The following is a 22,575-nucleotide window of genomic DNA, read 5'->3' as shown; positions in this document are numbered from 1 at the left end:
GACAGATGTTAGGGGTAGGTTCTTTACTCAGCGAGTCGTGAGTTCATGGAATGCCCTACCAGTAGAAGTGGTGGACTCTCCCTCATTATGGGCATTTAAGCGGGCATTGGATAGGCATATGGAGGATAGTGGGCTAGTGTAGGTTAGGTGGGCTTGGATCGGCGCAACATCGAGGGCCGAAGGGCCTGTACTGCACTGTATTCTTCTATGTTCTATGTTCTATATACCTTTAAATGGTGCACTGACAGGAAGCAAAGAATAGGGACAAAACAGCATTTTCAAGTTTGCAGGTCATGACTATTGGAAATCAAGGCTCAGTGCAGGAGCCTCTGCTACTTACAATCTATATCAATGTCTTAGACACTACTCAGTCTGTATGCGTAATGGGTGCAAACAATACAGAACCAGGTGGAAATGTAAGCTCTGAGTATCACAGGGAAGCTGCAAGAGATGGAGATAGGTTAAGTGAATGGACATCAGGGTGACAGAGTATAATGTGGAGAGGTTTTAGGGCATTCACTTCAGTAGCAAGATCAAACTTTTAAATGTGTGAATTTATAAATGATGTTCAGAGGGCGTTGGGTGCACTCACACAAGAGAGAAAGCCAGCACGCAGGTACAGGAAGTAATTGGTAAGATAAATGATGTATTGATCTTTATTGCACATGGATTGGAGCACAAGAATAAGCAAGTTTTACTCCAATCATTAAGAGGTTTCAAATGGCTCCCATTAGCAGGCTATTCCATACCATCCCCATATTAGGTAGAACTGCGGTAGACTTGAGACCAAATTTCATAGCAGCCTCGCACCTTCACTTGTCTGCCCCAATATCTTAAAATTCCAGCCATTAAGAAAAACATGCTGACTTTTGAGATGATACAGCAAAGTTTTACTAGATTGTTTGTTGAATTGAGGAGCTGGCCTACGAGAAGCTGAATATAACTAATCCAAGTTAAGAAGAACAGTTGCTCTCATTATAACCTACAAGATTCTAAAAAGGGCTTGACAGGGGAGACACAGAAGTTGTTTTGGATTGCCCAGCAACTCTAAAGGTTGGAATTTCTGTCCTGCTGGGAATGTGACTGAGAGATCTGACACTGCCCAATTAAGTGTCAGACTGCACAGAAAGAGTATTGCACCTCTCATAGAAATGCGATTTCGGGCACCCTCTGGTTCTCCAGCCAGTGTGCAGGTCCTCAACAAATTTCCATTTGAGGTTATTTGCTACTTTGATTACAGCAATTGTGGTACTATTGCAGACGTGGCAATCCAATTGGGGAATCTAAATGTGCAGTTTCCAAAAAGACAGACGTGCTTAGGAGGCGAGTGCCTCTGAAGAGGCAAGTATAATGGTCAGTATTCTGGAATGCTCTACAATCAGCTATACTTTGGACCTAGCCTTCTAACATTTGGCTTTTCGCCGTCATTGTCAGCCTTGAATAGCAACCTGCAAACACTGTCAATAGTCGACAACAGAGTGATTACTTAAAAGCATCCTTTTCAACATTTGCAAAGATAAAAAACAATTACACGTCCTAAACGTTCAATTAGTTTGAGAATGTATCAAATGAATTAAAGTACACAGTTATCGATGAGTGATAGCAGAAAAAAAGAACAGGAACCTGTTACTTAGGAAATGCATATGAGTGCCAATGATCTTCCTATTTTAAAACTACAGTAATGTGCTAAATTTATGCAAAGTACTGTCATTGCTCAATGAGAACATTTCAGCCATTCTGATCAGTGCATCAGTCACTGTTGATATTTGGTTGGGGAGCAGAATGACTGATACTGCAGCATAAAAGGTGACAGGAAGTTATTGCAATGCTGTAGGTTTCCTTGTAGCAAATGCACATTTATGTGACTTGATGAATGAGAATCTAGACAATTACAATGACAACCTTTTTTTTGGTGGAGTGGGGATTACATGCCCCAGCAGGGCGATATGGTTGCTGTGATAATGGTCATTATTAAACTGTCATGGTTACTAACCTCCCTGGAATATAATCCTTAAATTTGTGTCACTTCAATCATGAACTACTACGATGGGGGTGAAGTCACCATTGTCCTACTGAACCATGGAGATACTCCATGGAGAGACAACCAGCAGTGGTTTAACCCAAGGGTCACTACATCTCAGGTGAGGATGAGGCTGAGATGGACAGTCAGTCACAGTAAACTCAGCTGGCGTGGGGAGTGAATGCACATTGTTGGCATCAATCTACATCACAAACCAGCCATCAAGTCAACAGAGCTAACCCAATGAATATAGTCAAACAGTATACTTCTCAGAGTTGTGATTAAAGTTTGTATTTGCATATTTTTAGCAATCTACTTGCACTTTTATTAATGTTTTAATGACAGAGTTCCCAGATAATTTTCTGAGTATTATTCCCATACATGTTCTGACTGCAAGCTAAGTCTCAGGAATAGCAGAGTGTAAACCAACTGTAATAACCAAAAGTCAGGATAATATTCATTCAGCAACTAATGTACCTCCACAAGTACTTCTTTTAAAATCAAGCTTTCCCCTTGGGCTCAAAATGAGAGTGAGTAGTTCAGTATGTAATGTGGTCCACATTGTAAATGAGGGAATGCATTAAAAGTCTTATTTAAATATTAAAATTGATCTGCCAGAGAAAAGATGAAGAGAACAATCCACAATAAGCAATATCATCAACGACAGAAATCTATGAGCACTGTGCAGGCTTGTGTAAAGCCAAATTTACTGGTCAATGTTAGGCTCACACAATGGAACAATGAGTTATTTAGGAAACTGACCTGAAATGTTTGGGAGAAGCAAAGTCTTACCTTTAGGTTCACGCTACAAATGTGGACTTTCCTTTGAGGAACATTGTCCAACACGATCAAACAAGTGAACTATAAATTGAATTGAATTTGGTTCCTTACCGTAACTGAGAGATTTCGACATTTTTCCATTTTTGTGATGCTTGAGGCTCTATTCAATGAAACACCAAGATTAGCTTAGAATCTTAGAAGCTAACAAATTGACTAAATACTTTTCAATCTTGTATTTCATCATGTGACCTTCTATTGTCAAGATTATATTATTCAGTTCCTGTTGAGTGTAATGAATAGTTTATTGGTGGTAACTTAAAAAGTTACCCAAATACCCACTCTCCTGTTTCTTGGCCCAGCTGCAAATGGCAGTACATAGCTTGCCTACACAATCTCGAAGGTCTAAGGTTTAATTTGGGTCCGTCCATACTTCTCTGATCTAAGCTGAGAAGTTAATGGGGGGATGCAGTTGGTCTCACATCTGTGGGCTAGCAAGAGGAAAACTCTTCAGGGTTATTTATTCTGACAGTATGTAATGTCCCCTGCTGGAAAATTAACTTGAGAATGTTAGATTTTGAGACCAACACCCTCCATGAACAAACATGCAGCCACCCAAAGTGAGTCACTGAAACTGAGACAATATCCAGTTCAATTAATGATCTTCAGGAATGATAAGGTTAAACTGAGGTGGGCTAGGAGGACAGAAAAGACAAAAATAGTAAATTAATTCAAAAATGTCAGAATCTGCTTATTTCCCCCGATCTTAAAATATTGCTGAATGAGTACAGGTACATAGCAATCTGAAGCATTGGCCCTGATTAGTGAAATGAACTCATCCTTGCAACTTGGGAGAAGGTCTAGGTCAGTGACCATAGACAACTGGGATTTGGACGAAAGAGAGCGCTTCACTAGGATGGTCTCAGTTCCTCAAACTTGTTGCATTCTACTGGGAAGGGTGAGAATATCATTTTAACTTGTAGGAGATGAAGGGATAAGACAGAAACAATTATAAACCTATACTAGACTGCTTATTGTCTGAGCCAGTGGGAACTTGGATAAAGGTTACTGTGGAGATTTTCTTTATACTTCTAATATGTTCCACCAGACCATGTGCAGGATAAGCAGAATATAGGCTTCATGGTGGTTCTGCTTGCAGAACTTGGGATTTCAAAGTCGAACCCATGATCTATATTTTTTCCACTTCTGTTGAAACCCCACTGAAACAATTTAGCTTGTGATTACATGGCTATTTACACCAATAACCAAGAATGCTGGGAAATACCAAACAACCCTCCCATAAATCCTACTTCGGATTTTCTCTCTCACTTTCACATATCCCGAATAAAACATGACAAACTGGTCGACAGTCAACATATATTTATAGGATCGAGCCCAATCAGTTCCAGTAGGGTTTCTGTACCTAGCAATAATTACTATTTATTAAATCATAAAATCACTACAACGCTGAAAGAGGCCAAAACTGTTGCATGTCTCTTAGTTAAAACTCTAACTCCGCTGATATGGCTCAGATTAACACTGAAAATTAAACCAGGCTATTTCCAGAGTTGTCATAAAGGTTAAAAGTTTTACACAGTGTGCAAAGTTCCCTCATTTATCCAACTTTCAGACCCAGATTGATAGTAAGCACTGACCGTTTAAATTGAACAAGAATCACTATTTATTATAAAAAAAAGTTGGATAAATAGTTGGAAACCATCAGTACACAATACAATTAACTAAAACTAATCTCTTTATAAATTTCATGTCACACACATACAGACAAGATAAAATAGGTTATAGATAGAGAGAAAAGAAACTGGAAAGACGCTTCAGTTAACTTGTTTCTAAGTTCTTTTAACTGAGATTATCTTTATGTCTCTTTTGCTTCAGTCCTGTTTCACCAGACCCTTCCACATTTTGCTAAAAAGCACAAGGTGTCTGATTCACTCATAAAAACTGATATATCAGTTGAAACTCATGACTTATGACAACTGTTGCGGGGAAGATAAACTGGTGCTCTTGAGGTTTTCATTAAGTGTGATGGCAGAGAACAGAAAGACAGCCCCCAATCGGGGTCAGAACTGGACACACCTCTCTCTCTATAACTTGTTCCAGCTCTAAGCTGTTCAGTTACCTAAGAACTAACCACAAACTTGTGGCAGACTAAAGGGTCTGTCATTGATAACTGGTCACTGTTCCATATACTAATCAACAAAAACTATATCTGTACTCTGCCTCAGCTACAAATCACTGCCACTTAAACCTCAATTACTGCTTGTCCCAAAGTTGTTTACAATATCTGCTATGGGTGGCAGGTTACTTGATTTTTAAGAATTCAGCCACCCTTTCAAACATAGGGTTTAAAACGGCTCTCTTGTTTAAGCCCACAATTTTAAAAAGGACAAAATAAAGGGAGAGTGTGTGTGTGTTTGTGTGTGTGTGTGTGTGTGTGTGTGTGTGTGTGTCTGTCACCCATGTGACACACTTTGATGAACTCTCTCTCTACACACAGAAAATAAAGTTAAAAATCACACAACACTAGGTTATAGTCCGACAATTAAACCTGTTGGACTATAACCTGGTGTTGCGTGATTTTTAACTTTGTACACCCCAGTCCAACACCGGCATCTCCCAATCACAGAAAATAAAAGGGTGTTGTGGGTGGAGCAAAAGATTGAGAAGGCACTTCAGTAATTCCCTGTCCACAGGGTTTTCTGAGATGATTCTTGTGCAGATCAGAATACTGCTTGTCCCAATCTTCCTTCAACAGATACTTTCACTTACCTGTAGGAGACACACCGCGACTGCTTCCCACTTAAAGGTCATTGACTTACCAATTAAAAGTCACAGCTTACAGCAACTGGAAAGAGGAAATAAATTGGCTCTCTTTGGGCTTGAGATGCCTTTCACCAGACAAAAAAAAAACCAAGACCGTTCCTGCTGTTGCTGAGATCCGGTTGTTTTGAAGAAACTATTCACATTGTTAAGTTGCTCAGCTACCTAGGAGCCACCCTCACTTATTTTGCAGAAAGCTTTGACATCAATGACAAGTCAGAAGTCCAAAGAGAAATCAGCTTCTTGTAGTCAGTAAAAGCTCCATCTGTGCACATCCCTTGACCCCAGTTCATCTGCAAACTAGGGTTTCATTACTCTTTAAACAAGAAGCTGTGTAAACAGAACAGAAACCCCTGGATGGTGGATGGGTTCCATTTTAGAGTCCATTCACAAGTTGATTGTCAGCAAATTTGAACACCAAATTGGAGTTTAATTTAGATAAGTGTGAGGTGCTGCATTTTGGGAAAGCAAATCTTAGCAGGACTTGTATACTTAATAATAAGATCCTAGGAAGTGTTGCTGAACAAAGAGACCTTGGAGTACAGGCTCATAGCTCCTTGAAAGTGGAGTTGCAGGTAGATCGGATAGTGAAGGCGGCTTTTGGTATGCTTTCCTTTATTGGTCAGAGTATGGATTACAGGAGTTGGGAGGTCATGTTGCAGCAGTACAAGGCAATGGTTAGGCCACTTTTGGAATATTGCATGCAATTCTGGTCTCCTTCCTATTGGAAGGATGTTGTGAAACTTGAAAGGGTTCAGAAAAGATTTACAAGGATGTTGCCAGGGTTGGAGGATTTGAGCTACAGGGAGAGGCTGAATCGGCTGGGGCTGTTTTCCCTGGAGTGCCAGAGGCTGAGGGGTGACCTTATAGAGGTTTATAAAAATCATGAAGGGCATGGATAAGGTAAATAGACAAGGTCATTTCCCTGGGGTGGGGGAATCCAGAACTAGAGGGCATAGGTTTAGGGTGAGAGGGGTAAGATATAAAAGAAACCTAAAGGGCAACGTTTTCACACAGAGGGTGATGCATGTGTGTGGAATGAGCTGCCAGAGGAAGTGGTAGAGGCTGATACAATTGCAACATTTAAAAGGCATCTGGATGGATTTATGAATAGGAAGGGTTTGGAGGGATATGGGCCGGGTGCTGGCAGGTGGGACTACATTGGTTTGGGATATCTGGTCGGCATGGATGAGTTGGACCGAAGGGTCTGTTTTTGTGCTGTACATCTCTATAACTCTATGACCACGCAGGAAGATATAAAGTAGCTATTTGTAAGTACAGGAAATGTTCGAATGTCGGATCATTAAGTACAAATCATTAAGTTGGATGCTTGTAAATCAGGAGTCCCCTGTACTTAATGTTAGGTTACTTGCTTTAAAAAGTACAATTATTCAACAATCTTTATGTTTTAAAGCAGTTCTTTTCCTATTTTAGTCCACAACAAATGACTGAAAGCTAAAGAGGAACAGTCTTTACACAGCTTTTTGAACACCTGCACACTAGAGCTGGAAATAGAACAAACATTCAGAATCATAGAATACAGACCCCCTACAATGTGGAAACAGACCATTCAGTACAATAAGTCCACACCGACCTATTCCCCTACCTTACTGTACTGCATTTCCCCTAACTAATACGTCTAACCCATACATCCCTGAACACCATGGGATAATTTAACATGGCCAAATTCACCTAACCTGCACATCTTTGGACTGTGAGAGGAAACCCAAATAGTCACTGGGAGAATGTGCAAGCTCCAGGCAATCACGCAAGGTTGGAAATGAACCCAGATCCCTGGTGCTGTGAGGCAGCAGTGCTAACCACATTTGAAAAAGGCTTACTCAGAATGTTCTACCTCTTACTCTAAAACACTCATTTGAATAATTAGCAGAACCATGATTATAACTTGCTTAGCCTATACTCAACAGCTAGTGAAGGATGAGTGATTGCAAACAAATCCTTAGCAATGTCCTTTACCCCAAGGTCCCATTGGCCCTTACAACACGCCCTGAATGAAGACCTTCAACTGAGATATTTGCCTTTGGTGGGCATTAACATCCCCATTAAAAAAAAATACACCATTTTGCCACTGTTATTTCAGTATATTTTCTCAATTTCTCTCTCTCTCTCTCTCTATTTCATTGCCACTGTTGGGCATTTGTGAATAAATTTATAACAGTTCCTTTGTTATCGAACAAAATAGATTGCTACAGGTGGAAGCATAGTTTTCACCTTCCCAAGGTGAAGCCCTTTTGGGGAAGGCTGACCATTGTGGAAACCGGCGTCAGAATCCAAATTACAAAATGAAACATTCACAAGCATGGAACAAGTCTATATTAAAGTGCCCAGATTAAAAGAAATGAAGAAAAATTGTTGATGGGATTAATTCATCATCTGCTTCAATGTTTCATCTCAGAGAGGACTTCAAATCTCGGTGGAAACTCTCATGCCTCAACGTACAACACGGAACAGTCCTTTAGCCTATACTTTCCCAAAGCATTTTGTACTCCATGTTGCTAGTGCAATTCTAATACAGACCAGAAATTATCACAGTACCCAACACCATTATATCTTCTAGATCATATTTTTTCAGCAAATTTTATCACCACTGTCAGATATGTAGGAAGATGTGGATTATCTGGCCCCACCAAACAAACCGCAGAAATTTGGAATGGAAAAATGTAAAGAAACAAAAAGAAAATCATAACTTACACTTGGAGCCAGAGGAGCCCCAGAATAGCTTCCATTTGCCTGGAACAATGTAAAATCTAGTAATTTCAATGGAATATGTATCCTCAGGTGCCGAGGCTGAAACAGACTGCTAACAGTGATACTTTACTTTTGGACTTGTGTTTGCTTACTCTGCACTCTCCTCTCTACAACCGGGAGCCTCGACCCCACCACCCCATTGATAAGAGGAAACAATCTAATTCCAAGCTGGTAAAAGACAGCTTGGCCAACCTCCAAGAAGGAAAAGTACCAAGCAGTCTAATTTTTTGATCACTATCCAATGCCTTGTATGTCAGGAAAAAAATTTTAGCCTGAACATTTTGCTGAAAATGTAGCCAGTTGAGGCCAACCAGGCTTCCTAGTTGTAAGGAAGCATGATTCATTCAGCTTTTGTAGTTGAAGGAGAGTCGACAGTGAGAAATAAATAAAATAGCTGTAGTAAATGGCTATTTTCCTAGGATGTCTATGCACAAGATGCCTTTCAAGAATACACCCTCCAAATTTCAAAGTTGCCCTGCCTTTAGGATTTCATTACATCTTTTAAATATAAATACACTAAAATGCCAACTCCATTCTCTTCAGCTGGAAGAAACAATCACAGGGTGAAAATAATTAGTTATTTACTCACAGTGCTGGGCTTTTCAGATGGTAAAATCTCATGAGTCATTCCATACTTTATTGAAGTTACTTTGTCCTTAAACTTATCAAACACAGATTGAGGTCTTCTCTTGAATAACTCATATGAACTTGCTGTCATGTTGTTACGTAGGAACTCAAATGCAAGTTGCAGCTGACCTCTGTTCTTTGCCGCTTTGCTTGGTTTTGACTGGAGATCATACCACCTACAAAGAAGATGTTAAATGAGAAATGCTGAGGCCTCAAAAGTTCTAACTATTTTAATATCCATTTAATAAAAAGTGTAAACCCAGTCACACTCTGCACCCAAATTGTAATTGGCGAAGAATGCATGGTGGCCAGCAGACACATTTCAAAGGTACCCTGAAATCCCACTTGAATAAAATCAGCTTTGACTTCAACACTGGGCCAGCAGTGGTGCAATTGCTTCATCAGGGCAGATGACAAATGCAGAAGATTCCAGAGAAAGAGGTAAGCTTAAAGAGGGATGCAATGCCTCCAATCACATGCTGACCAACTGACTGCTAATGAGTTTTAGATCGTTTTCTTGTTAATGTTGTTTCTCCCTTAACCTTTAGCCTTCCCTTTTCTATCCCATTTCACTTTGATTTCACCATTTCTTACAATATCTTTAAGTTTTTTTTTAAAACTCAAGACACCTTACTTCAAGGCGATTGTGAGTACTGCAGATGCTGGAGATTAGAGTTGAAAGTGTGGTGCGAGAAAAGCACAGCAGGTCGGGCAGCATCCGAGGAGCAGAAAAATTGACATTTTGGCCAAAAGCCCTTCATCAGGTATGAGGCTGGAAGCCGCACACCGTTTTGACTTGAACCTACCTGGACATTTCTTCATTGTCACTGGGTCAAAACCGTGGAATTCCTTAACAGAACTGAGGGCTCCCTACATGCCAAGGAATGTTGTGCTCAAGAAGGAAGCTCATTGTCACTTTCTCCATGGCAATTCAAGATGGACAATAAATGCTGGCCTAGTCAGCAACACCTATATCCCATGAAGAAAATAAAAATCCATATTCCACACGTCAATTTCACAACAAGTCTTATACATGTCTGATGAAACATTTGTATGCTAAATTCTACTAACAAACATTTTTCAAAAATATACTTTATTTATAGAAGTTATAAAGGCACATTATATAAGAGTTCAAAATTGATGTTAATTAAAATAATATAGTCGTTTCTTTCAATGTAGTAGATGGGATTCAGGTGTTTCACCATATTTACAATTACATACTTACAAATACATTTATATTTCATGTCAAACATTCTTTGCTGCATACAATCCAGTGGATTTTGCACAGGTTGAGGCCCCTCAATGTACTATGGTGGGCCATCTTTAGACCATTTCCCATTAACCCTCTGAAGTAGCTGTGCCAAACTTTAGCACATCGCTTGGCATGTAGCCTTAGGTCATGAAATGTGCCAGTTTGCATCACAAACTTATGAAGAGCTCTCCATGATGGAGAACCAGCAACTTTCAGGTATACCAAAGAGCATCTTTCACCTCGTTGTGTCTTTCATCAGCAGCTGACGTTTATTGCGGTGGGCGTCCCTGGGAAAAGCTTATGCTACACAGAAATCTACCTTAGACTTTCTCAGGATTATGTTTGACAAAGAAATTGCCGCATCTTTTCCAGACTCACCCTGCAAATGCAAATTCCAGAAGGTGGTGGACAATTGCCTCTTCTCCACTGCAGTTGTCTCAAGGATGCCATCAAGTACTTTGGAGAATCCAGGTGTGTGAAAGTTATGATGGAATGACCCTTTCCTGCCAGCAACCAAATTGGCTTTGATGCTTGCTTGGAAGTTCTGGCCATGAGAGAATCCATCACCTGCAGCCTTCTCTCCTTCGTACATTAGGGTTTCAGCCTCTTTATGCACTCCAGCCTTCGAATAGAACTTGGGCACCATACTTTGTGGTTCAGAGGCAAGGTTGCTATCAAATAAGCCACAGCTGTCTTCTCTTTAAAGGGGCATCGTAAAGTTGGAGGAAAGGGAGATTGAGTGGCAGATGAAATTTAATGCAGAGAAGTGTGAAGAGATTCACTTTGGTAGAATGAACATGGAGACAGAAGGGGGTGCAGAAGCAAATGAACCCAAGTATAGGTACACAAGTCACAGAAGGTGACAGCACAGGCTTAGAGTGTTTAACAAACCTCACATCATCCACAGCTTTATTAATAGAAGCTGATTTATTAATAAGCCCAAGGAAGTCATGTTAAATTGCATAGAACACTAGTTTGTCCTCAACTGGAAGAGTGCTCATTTCTGAGCAGGATACTTTAGAAAGGCTGCAGAACAAAATCCAGTAATGGCTCCAGGGATAAGATAGATAGACTGGAGATACTGGGATTGCTTTTCTTGGGAAAGGTTGAAAGAAGGTTTGATGGAGGTGCTCAAAATTGTGAGGGATCTGCACAGCAGGGACAAGCACAAAGATATTCTCACAGGATCAAGTGAAAGGGCACAAATTTAAGGTAAAAAGAAGCAATAGCAGCAAAGGAGAAACTTTCACATCGGTTATGATCAAGACACACTTCCTGAGAGTGTGGTGTAAGGCAGTTTCAATCAAGACATTCAAGATTATAACATGAAACATGCAAAATAATGGGGAAAAGACAAGGGAAGGGTGCTAGGAGAATTGCTGATAATGGTCACCAGTGCAGATAAAATGAAGCAAATGGCATCCTCCTGTAATATAGTAATTCTGCCATTCTGGTACTATTTTGCTAGTTAAATCATACATAACACAGGCTTACTCACAACTAGCAAACCTTATAAAAAGTAGTATTAGGGGTGCTATTGTTAGATTGGGCTTAATGAGTACAGAAGAACATGCCAGAAGCAATACCAGGCACACTTAAAAATAAAGATACCCATCAGCAACAAAGGACTACATGCAAGCCAAATAGCACAGCAGCATGCAAGAAAGCCAAGAGCTCTCACAACCAACATATCAAATCCAAGATGATTTGGATGTGAGCATATGAGGTATAGTACATAAGTTTGCAGATGACACCAAAATTGAAGGTGTAGTGGACAGCAAAGGTTACCTCAGATTAGAATGAAGCCAACGGGCTCAGGAGTGGCAGATGGAGTTTAATTTAGATAAATGTGAGGTGCTGCATTTTGGGAAACAAATCTTAGCAGGACTTCTACACTTAATGGTAAGGTTGCTGAATAAAGAGACCTTGGAGTGCAGGTTCATAGTTCCTTGAAAGTAGTGTCGCAGGTAAATAGGATAGTGGAGGCGGTGTTTGGTATGCTTTCCTTTATTGGCCAGAGTTGTGTACAGGAGTTGGGAAGTCATGTTGCAGCTGTACAGGACATTGGTTAGGCCACTGTTGGAATACTGCGTGCAATTCTGGTCTCCTTTCTATCAAAAAGATGTTGCAAAACTTGAAAGGGTTCAGAAAGGATTTACAAGGATGCTGCCAGGGTTGGAGGATTTGAGCTATAGGGAGAAGTTGAATAGGCTGGGGCTGTTTTCCTTTGAACGTTGGAGGCTGAGGGGTGATCTTATCAAGGTTTATAAAATCATGACGAGCATGAATAGGATAAATAGACAAAGTATTTTCCCTGGGATGGGGGAGTCCAGAACTAGAGGGCATAGGTTTAGGGTGAGAGGAGAAAGATATAAAACAGACAGAAGGGGCAACCTTTTCACACAGAGGGTGGTATATGTATGGAATGAGCTGCCAGAGAAAGTGGTGGAGGCTGCTACAATTACAACATTAAAAGACATTTGGATGGGTATATGAATAGGAAGGGTTTGGAGGGATATGGGCTGGATGCTAGCAGGTGGGACTAGATGGAGTTGGGATATCTGGTTATCATGGCTGAGTTGGACTGAAGAGGTCTGTTTCCGTGCTCTACATCTCTATGACTATGACTCTCTAGTCCTACCACGTCCAATTGTGAATAGCGGTGGACAAGTAAATATTCACAGAAGGGTCCACAAACAACTCCATCCTCAAAGTCGATGAAGCACAGCACATAAGTGCAAATGTCAATGATGAAATACTAGCAACTATTTGAACGAAAAGTACTCATTAAATGATCCACTCTGCCTCCTCCTGAAGACCCCAAAAGCACTACTGCCAGTCTTTAAACAATGTAAGCAGCATCCTTGAACACAGGTGAGGTCCTGGACGACTGAAGAATTGCTAATGTTGTCCCCTTGTTTAAGGTGGCGAGCAGGGATAATCAGGCAATAATGGAACGGTGAGCCTGACGTCAATGGTCGGGAAACTGCTGGAGAAGATACTGAAGGATAGGATCTATTCCCATTTGAAAGAAAATGGGCTTAGCGATAGGCAACATGATTTTATGTGGGGAAGGTCATGTCTTACCAACTTAATAGAATTCTTTGAGGAAGTGACAAAATTGATTGATGAGGGAAGAGCTGTAGATGTCATATGGAATTCAGTAAGGCGTTTGATAAGGTAGGCTGACGGAGAAGAAGTCATTGGAGGTCCAGGCTGTATGAGCTAGATGGATAAAGAACTGGCTGGGCAACAGGGAGTGTAGAGGGGAGGGAGTTTCTCATAACAGAGACCCGTGACCAGTGGTGTTCCACAGGGATCCGTGCTGGGACCACTGTTGTTTGACCATAAGACACAGGAGTGGAAGTAAGGCCATTCGATCGATCGAGTCCACGCCACCATTTAATCATGGCTGATGGGTGTTTCAATTCCACTTACCTGCACTTGCCCCCTCGCCCTTAATTCCCTGCGAGATCAAGAATTTATCAATCTCCACCTTGAAGACACCCAATGTTCCAGCCTCCATGGCGATGAATTCCACATGCCCACCACACACTGGCTGAAGAAACGTCTCCTCATTTCTGTTCTAAATTGACCCCCTCTAATTTTAAGGCTGTGCCCATGGGTCTTAGTATCCCTGCCTAATGAAAACAACTTCCCAGCGTTCACCCTTTCTAAGCCATGTATTATCTTGTAAGTTTCTATTAGATCTAAACTCCTCAGCCGATCATATGTTAGACAATATTTGAAGGAAGATATAGGTGACCTGATTAGCAAGTTTGCAGATGACACTAAGATTGGAGTAGCTGATAGTGAAGGGGACTGACAGAGAATACAGCAGAATATAGACAGACTAGAGAGAGTTAGGCAGAGAAATGCCAGGTGGAGTTCAATCCAGGCAAATGGGAGGTGATGCATTTTGGAAGACGCAATTCAAGAGAAAACTATTCAGTAAATTGAAATGTCCTGGAGAAAATTGATGTACAGACAGATCTGGGTGTTTAATCCATTGTTCCCTGAAGGTGGCAACGCAGGTCAATAGAGTGGTCAAGGTAGCATATGGCATGCTTTCCTTCATCGGAGAGGATATTGAGCACAAGAGTTGGCAGGTCATGTTACAGTTGTGTAAGACTTTGGTTCGGCCACATTTGGAATACTGCATACAGTTCTGGTTACCACATTACCAAAAGGGTGTGGATGCTTTGGAGAGGGTGCAGAGGAGGTTCACCAGGATGTTGCCTGGTATGGAGGGCACTAGTTATGAAGAAAGGTTGAGTAGGTTGTGATTACTTTCATTAGAAAGATGGGGGTTGAGGAGAGAACCTGATTGAGGTCTATAAGGTGAATACCAAGAAGCTTCCCCCCCCCCCCCCAACCTCTCCCAAAGTGGGGCACTCAATTACTAGGGGTCACAAGTTCAAAGTGAGAAGGGAAAAGTTTAAGGAGATATACATGGAAAGTTCTCTATGCAGAGGGTAGTGGGTGCCTGGAACACATTGCCTCTACCACCTCCGCTGGCAGTCACAATTGCATAATTTAAGATGTATCTGGACAGATATATAAATGGGCAGGGAGCAAAAGGATACAGATCCTTAGGAAACAAGCGACAGGTTTAGATAGAGGATCTGGATTGGCACAGGTTTGGAGGGCCGTAGGACCTGTTCCTGTGCTGTAAATTTCTTTGTTCTTGTTCTTGGTTGTAATCCAATCAACGTGAAATCAAGAACCAACTGAAAGCAAGGGATATTTAAAAGGCCAAGGGTTTTGACAACATTCCAGCTATTGTACCAAAGATGTGCTCCAAAATTAGATGTGCATTTAGCCAAGCTGATCCAGTACAGTTTCAATAATAGCTTCGCCTAGACAATGTGGAGAATTGCCCAGGAATGAACTGCATCTCCACAAAAAGCGGGACAAACCCAACTGCATTTATCATTAACTTGGTATCAATTAAATTTGTGGGCGGCACGGTGGCACAGTGGTTAGCGCTGCTGCTTCACAGCGTCTGAGACCCAGGTTCAACTCCCACCTCAGGCGTGGAGTTTGCACATTCTCCCCGTGTCTGCATGGGTTTCGTCCGGGTGCTCTGGTTTTCTCCCACAATCCAAAAATGTGCAGGTTAGGTGAATTGGCCATGCTAAATTGCCCGTAGTGTTAGGTGAAAGGGTAAATGTAGGTGAATGGGTCTGGGTGGGTTACGCTTCGGCGGGTCGGTGTGGACTTGTTGGGCCGAGGGGCCTGTTTCTACACTGTAATTAATCTAATCTAACTTCTCTCCCGAATTATTGTCCTTCACTGTTACCTGTCCAGTTAAGAACATGCAGTGCTTTTGTAAACTTTTTGTATAAAGGAAGCCAGTTTGTGACAGTACAGCAGAGTAATCTGCCAGGGCCCTTGAACAGCTGATATCCTACTCTCCTGTGTTATTAGAACTGAAAATGTGTTGTTGGAAAAGCACCAGACCAGGCAACAGCCTGGTAAACCTTTTCTGTACCCTCTCCAAAGCATCTACATCCTTCTGGTAGTGTGGTGACCAGAACTGTCCGCAATATTCCCCAAGTGTGGCTGAACTAAAGTTCTATAAAGCTAGAGTATAACTTTTCTACCCTTATACTCAGTGTCCCTTCCAATCAAGGCAAGCATGCCATAGGCCTTTTTTACACCTTGCTGAAAATGTGTCGCTGGAAAAATGTTCAGGAAAGAAGGCTTATGCCAGAAACGTCGATTCTCCTGTTCCCTGGATGCTGCCTGACCTGCTGCGCTTTTCCAGCAACACATTTTCAGCTCTGATCTCCAGCATCTGCAGACCTCACTTTCTCCGGTGTTATTAGAACCCAGTTAGCTTAGCTTATAGGTATCAGTGTTATGTTGTAACAGTGATGCTATTAATAAATAAAAGGGATGACTAAAATTAAACTAAACTGTAAGAGGTTTTTTTTTATTCCAGACTTCCAAGGAGTACAATCTTCGGGACAAACCAAGAGAGGCTTATAGGTTGAGTCCACAAGGGATTCCCCAGGCTGTCTCAAATCTGTACTTTTAACACATCCACGAGACTGAAGACTCTAGCGTGATGGAACAATCTCCATTTCCCTGGAGTGAGGGAGTTCAAAACTAGAGGGGATAGATTTAAGGTGAGAGGGGAAAGATTTAAAAGGGACCTAAGGGGCAACTTTTTCAAGCAGAGGGTGGTGAGTGTATGGAATGAGCTGCCAGAGGAAGTGGCGGAGGCTGGTACAACCACATTTAAAAGGCATCTGGATGGGTATATGAACAGGAAGGGTTTAAGCAGGTTAGGGGCCAAACGCTGGCAAATGGGACAAGATTTATTTAGGATTTCTGGTCATTATAGATAAATTGGACCAAAGAGTCTGTTTCCATGCTGTACAACTCTGTGAACCTAAGATGCTTCCACTAGTAGCAGAGAGGAGGAAGCGAGAACACAAACTCAGAATGAAGGGATGGCCCTTTAGAACCGAGATGAGGAGGAGTTTCTTCAGCCACAGAAACTCATTGCCATAGAAGGCTGTGGAGGCCAAATCATAGAGTATATATGAGAGAGCGATAGACAAGTTCTTGATTGTAAAAGGGTCAAGGGGTGGGGCAAAGGCAGGAGAATGGGTTGAGAAACAGCAGCTATGATCAAATGGTGGAGAAGACTTGATGGGCCAAATGGGCTAATTTTGCTCCTGTCTCTCTGTCTTACACCAGTTGGACGGCAGCGATTCAAAAAGGCAATTGACCATCAACTTCACATGGGCAAATTAGTGATGGCAATAATTAATGACCTTTATAATAAAATTCACCTTATTTTACTTTCCAAGACATGAGCTAAGGGATTAAGTATTAACGTATAATTTGGCAGGTGGTGGGTGGAGCAGGAACTGTAATCCCTCTCAATTTACCTATAATTCTTTATGCTACAAATAGTGGAAAACAGCAGGACATTCTTTTAAAAATCGCACAACCAACACTGATAATACTTTTCAAATGAGTACAAGTAAGCTACATAATGTGACATCATGCTTTAAAAAAAAAGTCTGCTATTACCCTACACATTATTATGCTATAAACAACATAACTACTTTACAGACGGATAATACATTATTGTACTCGAGCCGGTCATGCTGACTCTGAGCACGGACTCCAGTCTGTAAGTGCAGCCTAAAATGTAATACAGTATTGCAAGTATGCTTCAAAGCTAGCTCCACTAAAGGTTTTAACAGAGGCCAACCTTCAGTGTGCCAAAAACCATGAATATGAAAGCACTTAAACATACATGTAAACACTAAATTTGAAGTAAAAACAAGACGTGTTGATATATACAGCATGTCAGTAAAGAGAATAGACATGTTAATATTTCAGATATACACATTTAATCAGAACTGGTTTGAACAAAAAGACTAAAGACAGTTGTTCATATTAGGTACAGATTTTTCAGTAACATATTAATGTAAATTCCACACCCTCAGTCCACACTACCTTGTATATAACTACAGCTCCTTTTGTTGTAATACAGTGCCGTTCACTGATAGTATTTATAATGACGTAGAAAATATACCCTAACTCAGGGCTTGTACATTGGATTGATTAATTTACAAATTGAGTCACAGGTACTTTCCTCTAGTCATCATTAAACAGAAGGGTCTTCCAATAAGGAAGGATCACTGGACCTGAAACAATAACTGATTCCTTTCCAGATGCTGCCGGATTTGCTGAGCTTTCCCAGCAATTTCTGTTTTGTGATCAAAACTTAACCCTTTATTCTGCTCTGTTCAATAGGAAGAAACTCTGCACTAATACAGGGTCAGCTTTATCCTAATGAATAAAAATGAAATGTTTCATATTCTTTACCCTGCCCTGTAAGCTAGAACTGGAAATGTGTTGCTGGAAAAGCGCAGGTCAGGCAGCATCCAGGGAACAGGAGAATCGACGTTTCGGGCATAAGCCCTTCTTCAGGAATGGGGAAAGTTTGTCCAGCAGGCTAAGATAAAAGGTAGGGAGGAGGGACTTGGGGGAGGGGCGTCGGAAATGTGATAGGTTAGGGTTAGGCTAGAACTCCATGCTACAATAGATCGTTTGAAGAAGATTGCTTGGTCTAAAATAATCATACATTTATCACAAAAAATGAAGCAATTTGTCCCAAAACTATATAGTTGCTAAGTTTAACAATCAGGAACCCTGACAGCAATTGTTACCCTATCTGACAATGCGAGAATTACACTCAAATCAAAAGTTTCACTCTGAAAAGCAGAAACTTCTTTTGGTACAGAAGCGAACATTAATATTGTACTGAATAACGTAGAACTTCATAGAATTTTACAAAAAAATTTGAAATATAAGCAACCATGCAGAAGGGAAATGACTGAAAGAAGAAAGGTAGACACTAAGGACAAGGCATGAGATGCTTGGGTCCTCACATTACAGTGTAACAGAAGAGATTTTCCAGCCTCCCATGGTCAGTCACACAGATGCATTCACTATCATATTTTGGTTAGGTGGCATGTGCCATCAAGGACAATTCACAGGTGCCCAACCTGCTGCACAAACCAGAAATCAGATTGCAATTTGATTCTTAAAGTACACAGTCTTTCTCAAGGTAACCATCTCCTCTAGAATGAGTCTTTTCCCCCAGGACCTATACCAGGTTACCAAAAAAAACTTTCACCAGAACTTGTGACTTTCGGTTAGAGTTGAGACATGCAAGGATTTGACACATTTGCCTGGATAGCTAATCAGAAAAACGCTAAATAGATTAAAAGACTACTAACTCTTGAGTAACTACACAATTTAACCACTCTTTCCACTATCCATCCAACCAACCCCGCTACTTTACCTAGCCTTCGTTCCCCCCAACCCAACATCGCCCACCTCCAACTTTGACTCTCTCCAAAAACCTAATCCAACTCTGACACATCTCTGATATCTTAACCTATACTTTAGCTCCCACCTAGACTCGATCCCTTCAAACCCCCTAAACTTGATTCCATCCCAATCCAAACGCCACACCATTCACCATCTCCCCACCACAACCCACACTCTAACCTCCACCATCCTCTTCAGCTTAAGGCTTCATTATCCACTCCTGATAACATAGCCCAATTCCACCAACACCTGTGAGATTTAAATACATCAAAAATTTGTTTCAAACATACACTTCAAGGAAAACAATGCCAAATTCAAATTTTGTCTATTTGACTAAAAGGTTCTCATTCCTGGAACCACTTTCATGATTTGTTTGCATCCTCTTTAATGCCTTTGCATCTTTATTAAAATGTAACAACCAGAACTGGATGCAATGTTCTATATATAATGTATATATAGTCACAGGTGAGATGCCAGAACACTGGAGGTTGACTAACGTGGTGCCACTGTTTAAGAAGGGTGGTAAGGACAAGCCAGGAAACTATAGACCAGTCAGCCTGATGTTGATGGGTGGGCAAGTTGTTGGAGGGAATCCTGAGGGACAGGATGTACATGTATTTAGAAAGGCATGGACTGATTAAGGATAGTCAACATGGCTTTGTGCGTGGGAAATCATGTCTCACAAATGTGATAGAGTTTTTTGAGGAAGCAACAAAGAGGATTGACGAGGGCAGAGTGGTTGACGTGATCTATATGGACTTCAATAAAGCGTTTGACATAGTTCCCCATGGGAGACAGGTTAGCAAGGTTAGATCTCATGAAATACAGAGAGAACTCGCCTTTTGGATATAGAACTGACTCAAAGGTAAAAAACTGAGGGTGGTGGTGGAGGGTTGTTTTTCAGACTGGAGGACTGTGACCAGTGGAGTGCCACAAGGATCGGTCCACTACTTTTCGTCATTTATGTAAATGATTTGGATGTGAGCATAAGAGGTATAGTTAGTCAGTTTGCAGTTGAAATCAAAATTGGAAGTGTAGTGGACAGCGAAGAGGGTTACCTCAGATTACAACGGGATCTTGATCAGATGGGCCAATGGGCTGAGGAGTGGCAGATGGAGCTTAATTAGATAAATGTGAGATGCTGCATTTTGGAAAGGCAAATCAGAGCAGGGCTTATATACTGCATAGTAAGGTCCGAGGGAATGTTGCTGAACAAAGAGACCTTGGAGTGCAGGTTCACAGGTCCTTGAAAGTAGAGTCGCAGGTGGATATGATAGTGAAGAAGGTGTTTGGTATGGTCTCCTTCTGTATCGGAAGGATGTTGTGAAACTTGAAAGGCATTCAGAAAAGATTTACAAAGATGTTGCCAGGGTTGGGAGGATTTAAGCTATTGGGAGAGGTTAAATAGAATGGGGCCATTTTCCCTGGAGCGTTGGAGGCTGAGGAGTGACCTTATAGAGGTTTATAAAATCATGAGGGGCATGATTAGATTAGATTAGATTAGATTACTTACAGTGTGGAAACAGGCCCTTCGGCCCAACAAGTCCACACTGAAGCGCAACCCACCCATACCCCTACATTTACCCCTTAAACCTAACACTACGGGCAATTTAGCATGGCCAATTCACCTGACCCGCACATCTTTGTGACTGTGGGAGGAAACCGGAGCACCCGGAGGAAACCCATGCAGACACGGGGAGAATGTGCAAACTCCACACAGTCAGTCGCCTGAGTCGGGAATTGAACCCGGGTCTCTGGCGCTGTGAGGCAGCAGTGCTAACCACTGTGTCACCGTGCCGCCCACATGTATAGTTTAAATAGACAAGGTCTTTTCCCTGGGTTGGGGGGGTCCACAACTCGAGTCGTGGGTTTAGTGTGAAAGGGGAAAGATATAAAAGAGACCAAAGGGGCAACTTTTTCACACAGAGGGTGATGCGTTGTGGAATTGGCTGCCAGAGGAAGTGGTGGAGCCTCATGCAATTGCAACATCTAAAAGGCATCTGAATGGGTATATAAATAGGAAGGGTTTGGAAGGATAAGGGCTGGGTGCTTGCAGGTGGGACTAGATTGGTGTGGGAGATCTGGTCAGCATGGATGAGTTGGACTGAAAGGCCTGTTTCCATGCTGTACATCTCTATGACTCTATAAGAGTAGGAAAGGCCCAAGAAATTGCAAGTTAGGTAGAGAGGGGGAGGAAGGCACACTATCTGTTCCTCTCTCTCTCAGCTTCTCAGTTACTTGTTCAGTTCGGCTGAGAAAATGGGCATTTAAAATACACAAAGGGTTGGCATTGCATGTGACCATGTTCTCTAATTGATCAATAAATCAAACATGGGCTCAGAATTTCTGACTCTGACCAGATCAGCAAAAAAAACTTGCTTTTAAAGGAGTTCTCTGTGCAAACCTTAGCACTGATACAAATGGGGTAGTCATCTTGACTCTGAGTTCGTCATTTTTTTAATGCACTCATGGGATGTGGACATTGCTGGCTGATCAACATTCTATTGCCCGTCCTTTGTTGCCCTTGAGAAGATGGTAAGTTACCTTCTTGTACCACCACGGCCCACGTGCTGTGGGTTGACCAATAATGTCCTTTGGGAGGGAATTTCAGAATTTTGACCTAGCTAGCGTGAAGGAATGGCGATATATTTCCAAATCGGGATGGTGAGTGGATTGGAGGGGATCTTGCAGGTGATACTATTCCCACATATCTGCTGCCCTTGTCCTTCTGAATGGAAGTGGTCATGGGTTTGGAAAGTGCTGTCTAAGGATCTTTAGTGAGTTTCTACAGCACATCTTGTAGATACTGCTGCTAGGAGAAAATGAGGACTGCAGATGCTGGAGATCAGAGTCAAAAAGTATAGTGCTAGAAAAGCACAGCCAATCAGGCAGCATCCAAAAAGCAGGAGAATCGACATTTCGAACATAAACTTTTTATCAGGAATGTGGCGTGGGGAGGGTGTATTTTCTTGCACCTCCACACACGTCATCTACTGTGTCTGATGCTCTCAATGTGGTCTCCTCAACACTGGGGAGACAGGACGCCAACCCACGGAACGTTTCAGAGAACATCTCTGTGACACATGCACTAAACAACCCCACCGCCCTGTGGCAGAACACTTCAACTCCCCCTCCCACTCTGCTAAGGACATGCAAGTCCAGGGCCATCTCCATCATCAAATTCTAACCACTCGACGCCTGGAGGAAGAACACTTCATCTTCCGCCTTGGGACCCTCCAACCACACGGGATCAATGCTGATTTCACCAGTTTCCTCATCTCCCCTCCCTGACCTGATCCCAGATCCAACTCTCCAACACGACAGCACCCTCTTGAACTGTCCTAACTGTTCATCTTCCTTCCCACCTATCTGCAACGATCTATCACCATCATCCCCCCCCCACCTTCATCCACCTATTGCATTCCCT

The 22,575-nt window shown here is 41.8% G+C and overlaps 1 protein-coding gene across 5 annotated transcripts in view; it reads right to left on the bottom strand.

The window, feature by feature from the left end:
- Positions 1–22,575, bottom strand: part of LOC122556828 (rab11 family-interacting protein 2-like) — a 38,416-nt gene that overhangs the window by 14,243 nt on the left and 1,598 nt on the right. For 4 of the 5 annotated variants that reach the window (XR_006313672.1, XR_006313673.1, XM_043704054.1 and 1 more), the window contains exons 2-3: positions 8,994–9,207; positions 2,912–2,960 (exon numbers count right to left, since the gene is read on the bottom strand). Coding sequence is in view for 3 of the 5 variants with exons in the window: in XM_043704054.1 (XP_043559989.1) it covers positions 2,912–2,960; positions 8,994–9,207 (263 nt within the window). In the remaining 2 variants the exon portion in view is untranslated. The remainder of the gene's footprint in view (positions 1–2,911; positions 2,961–8,993; positions 9,208–22,575) is intronic. The other variant, XM_043704055.1, reaches the window with a different exon arrangement.

Source organism: Chiloscyllium plagiosum, chromosome 14 (assembly GCF_004010195.1).
Source record: "Chiloscyllium plagiosum isolate BGI_BamShark_2017 chromosome 14, ASM401019v2, whole genome shotgun sequence".
Lineage (NCBI taxonomy): Eukaryota > Metazoa > Chordata > Chondrichthyes > Orectolobiformes > Hemiscylliidae > Chiloscyllium > Chiloscyllium plagiosum.
The sequence above is the reverse complement of the archived record's forward strand: the minus strand, read 5'-3'. Positions and strand labels throughout refer to the sequence as shown.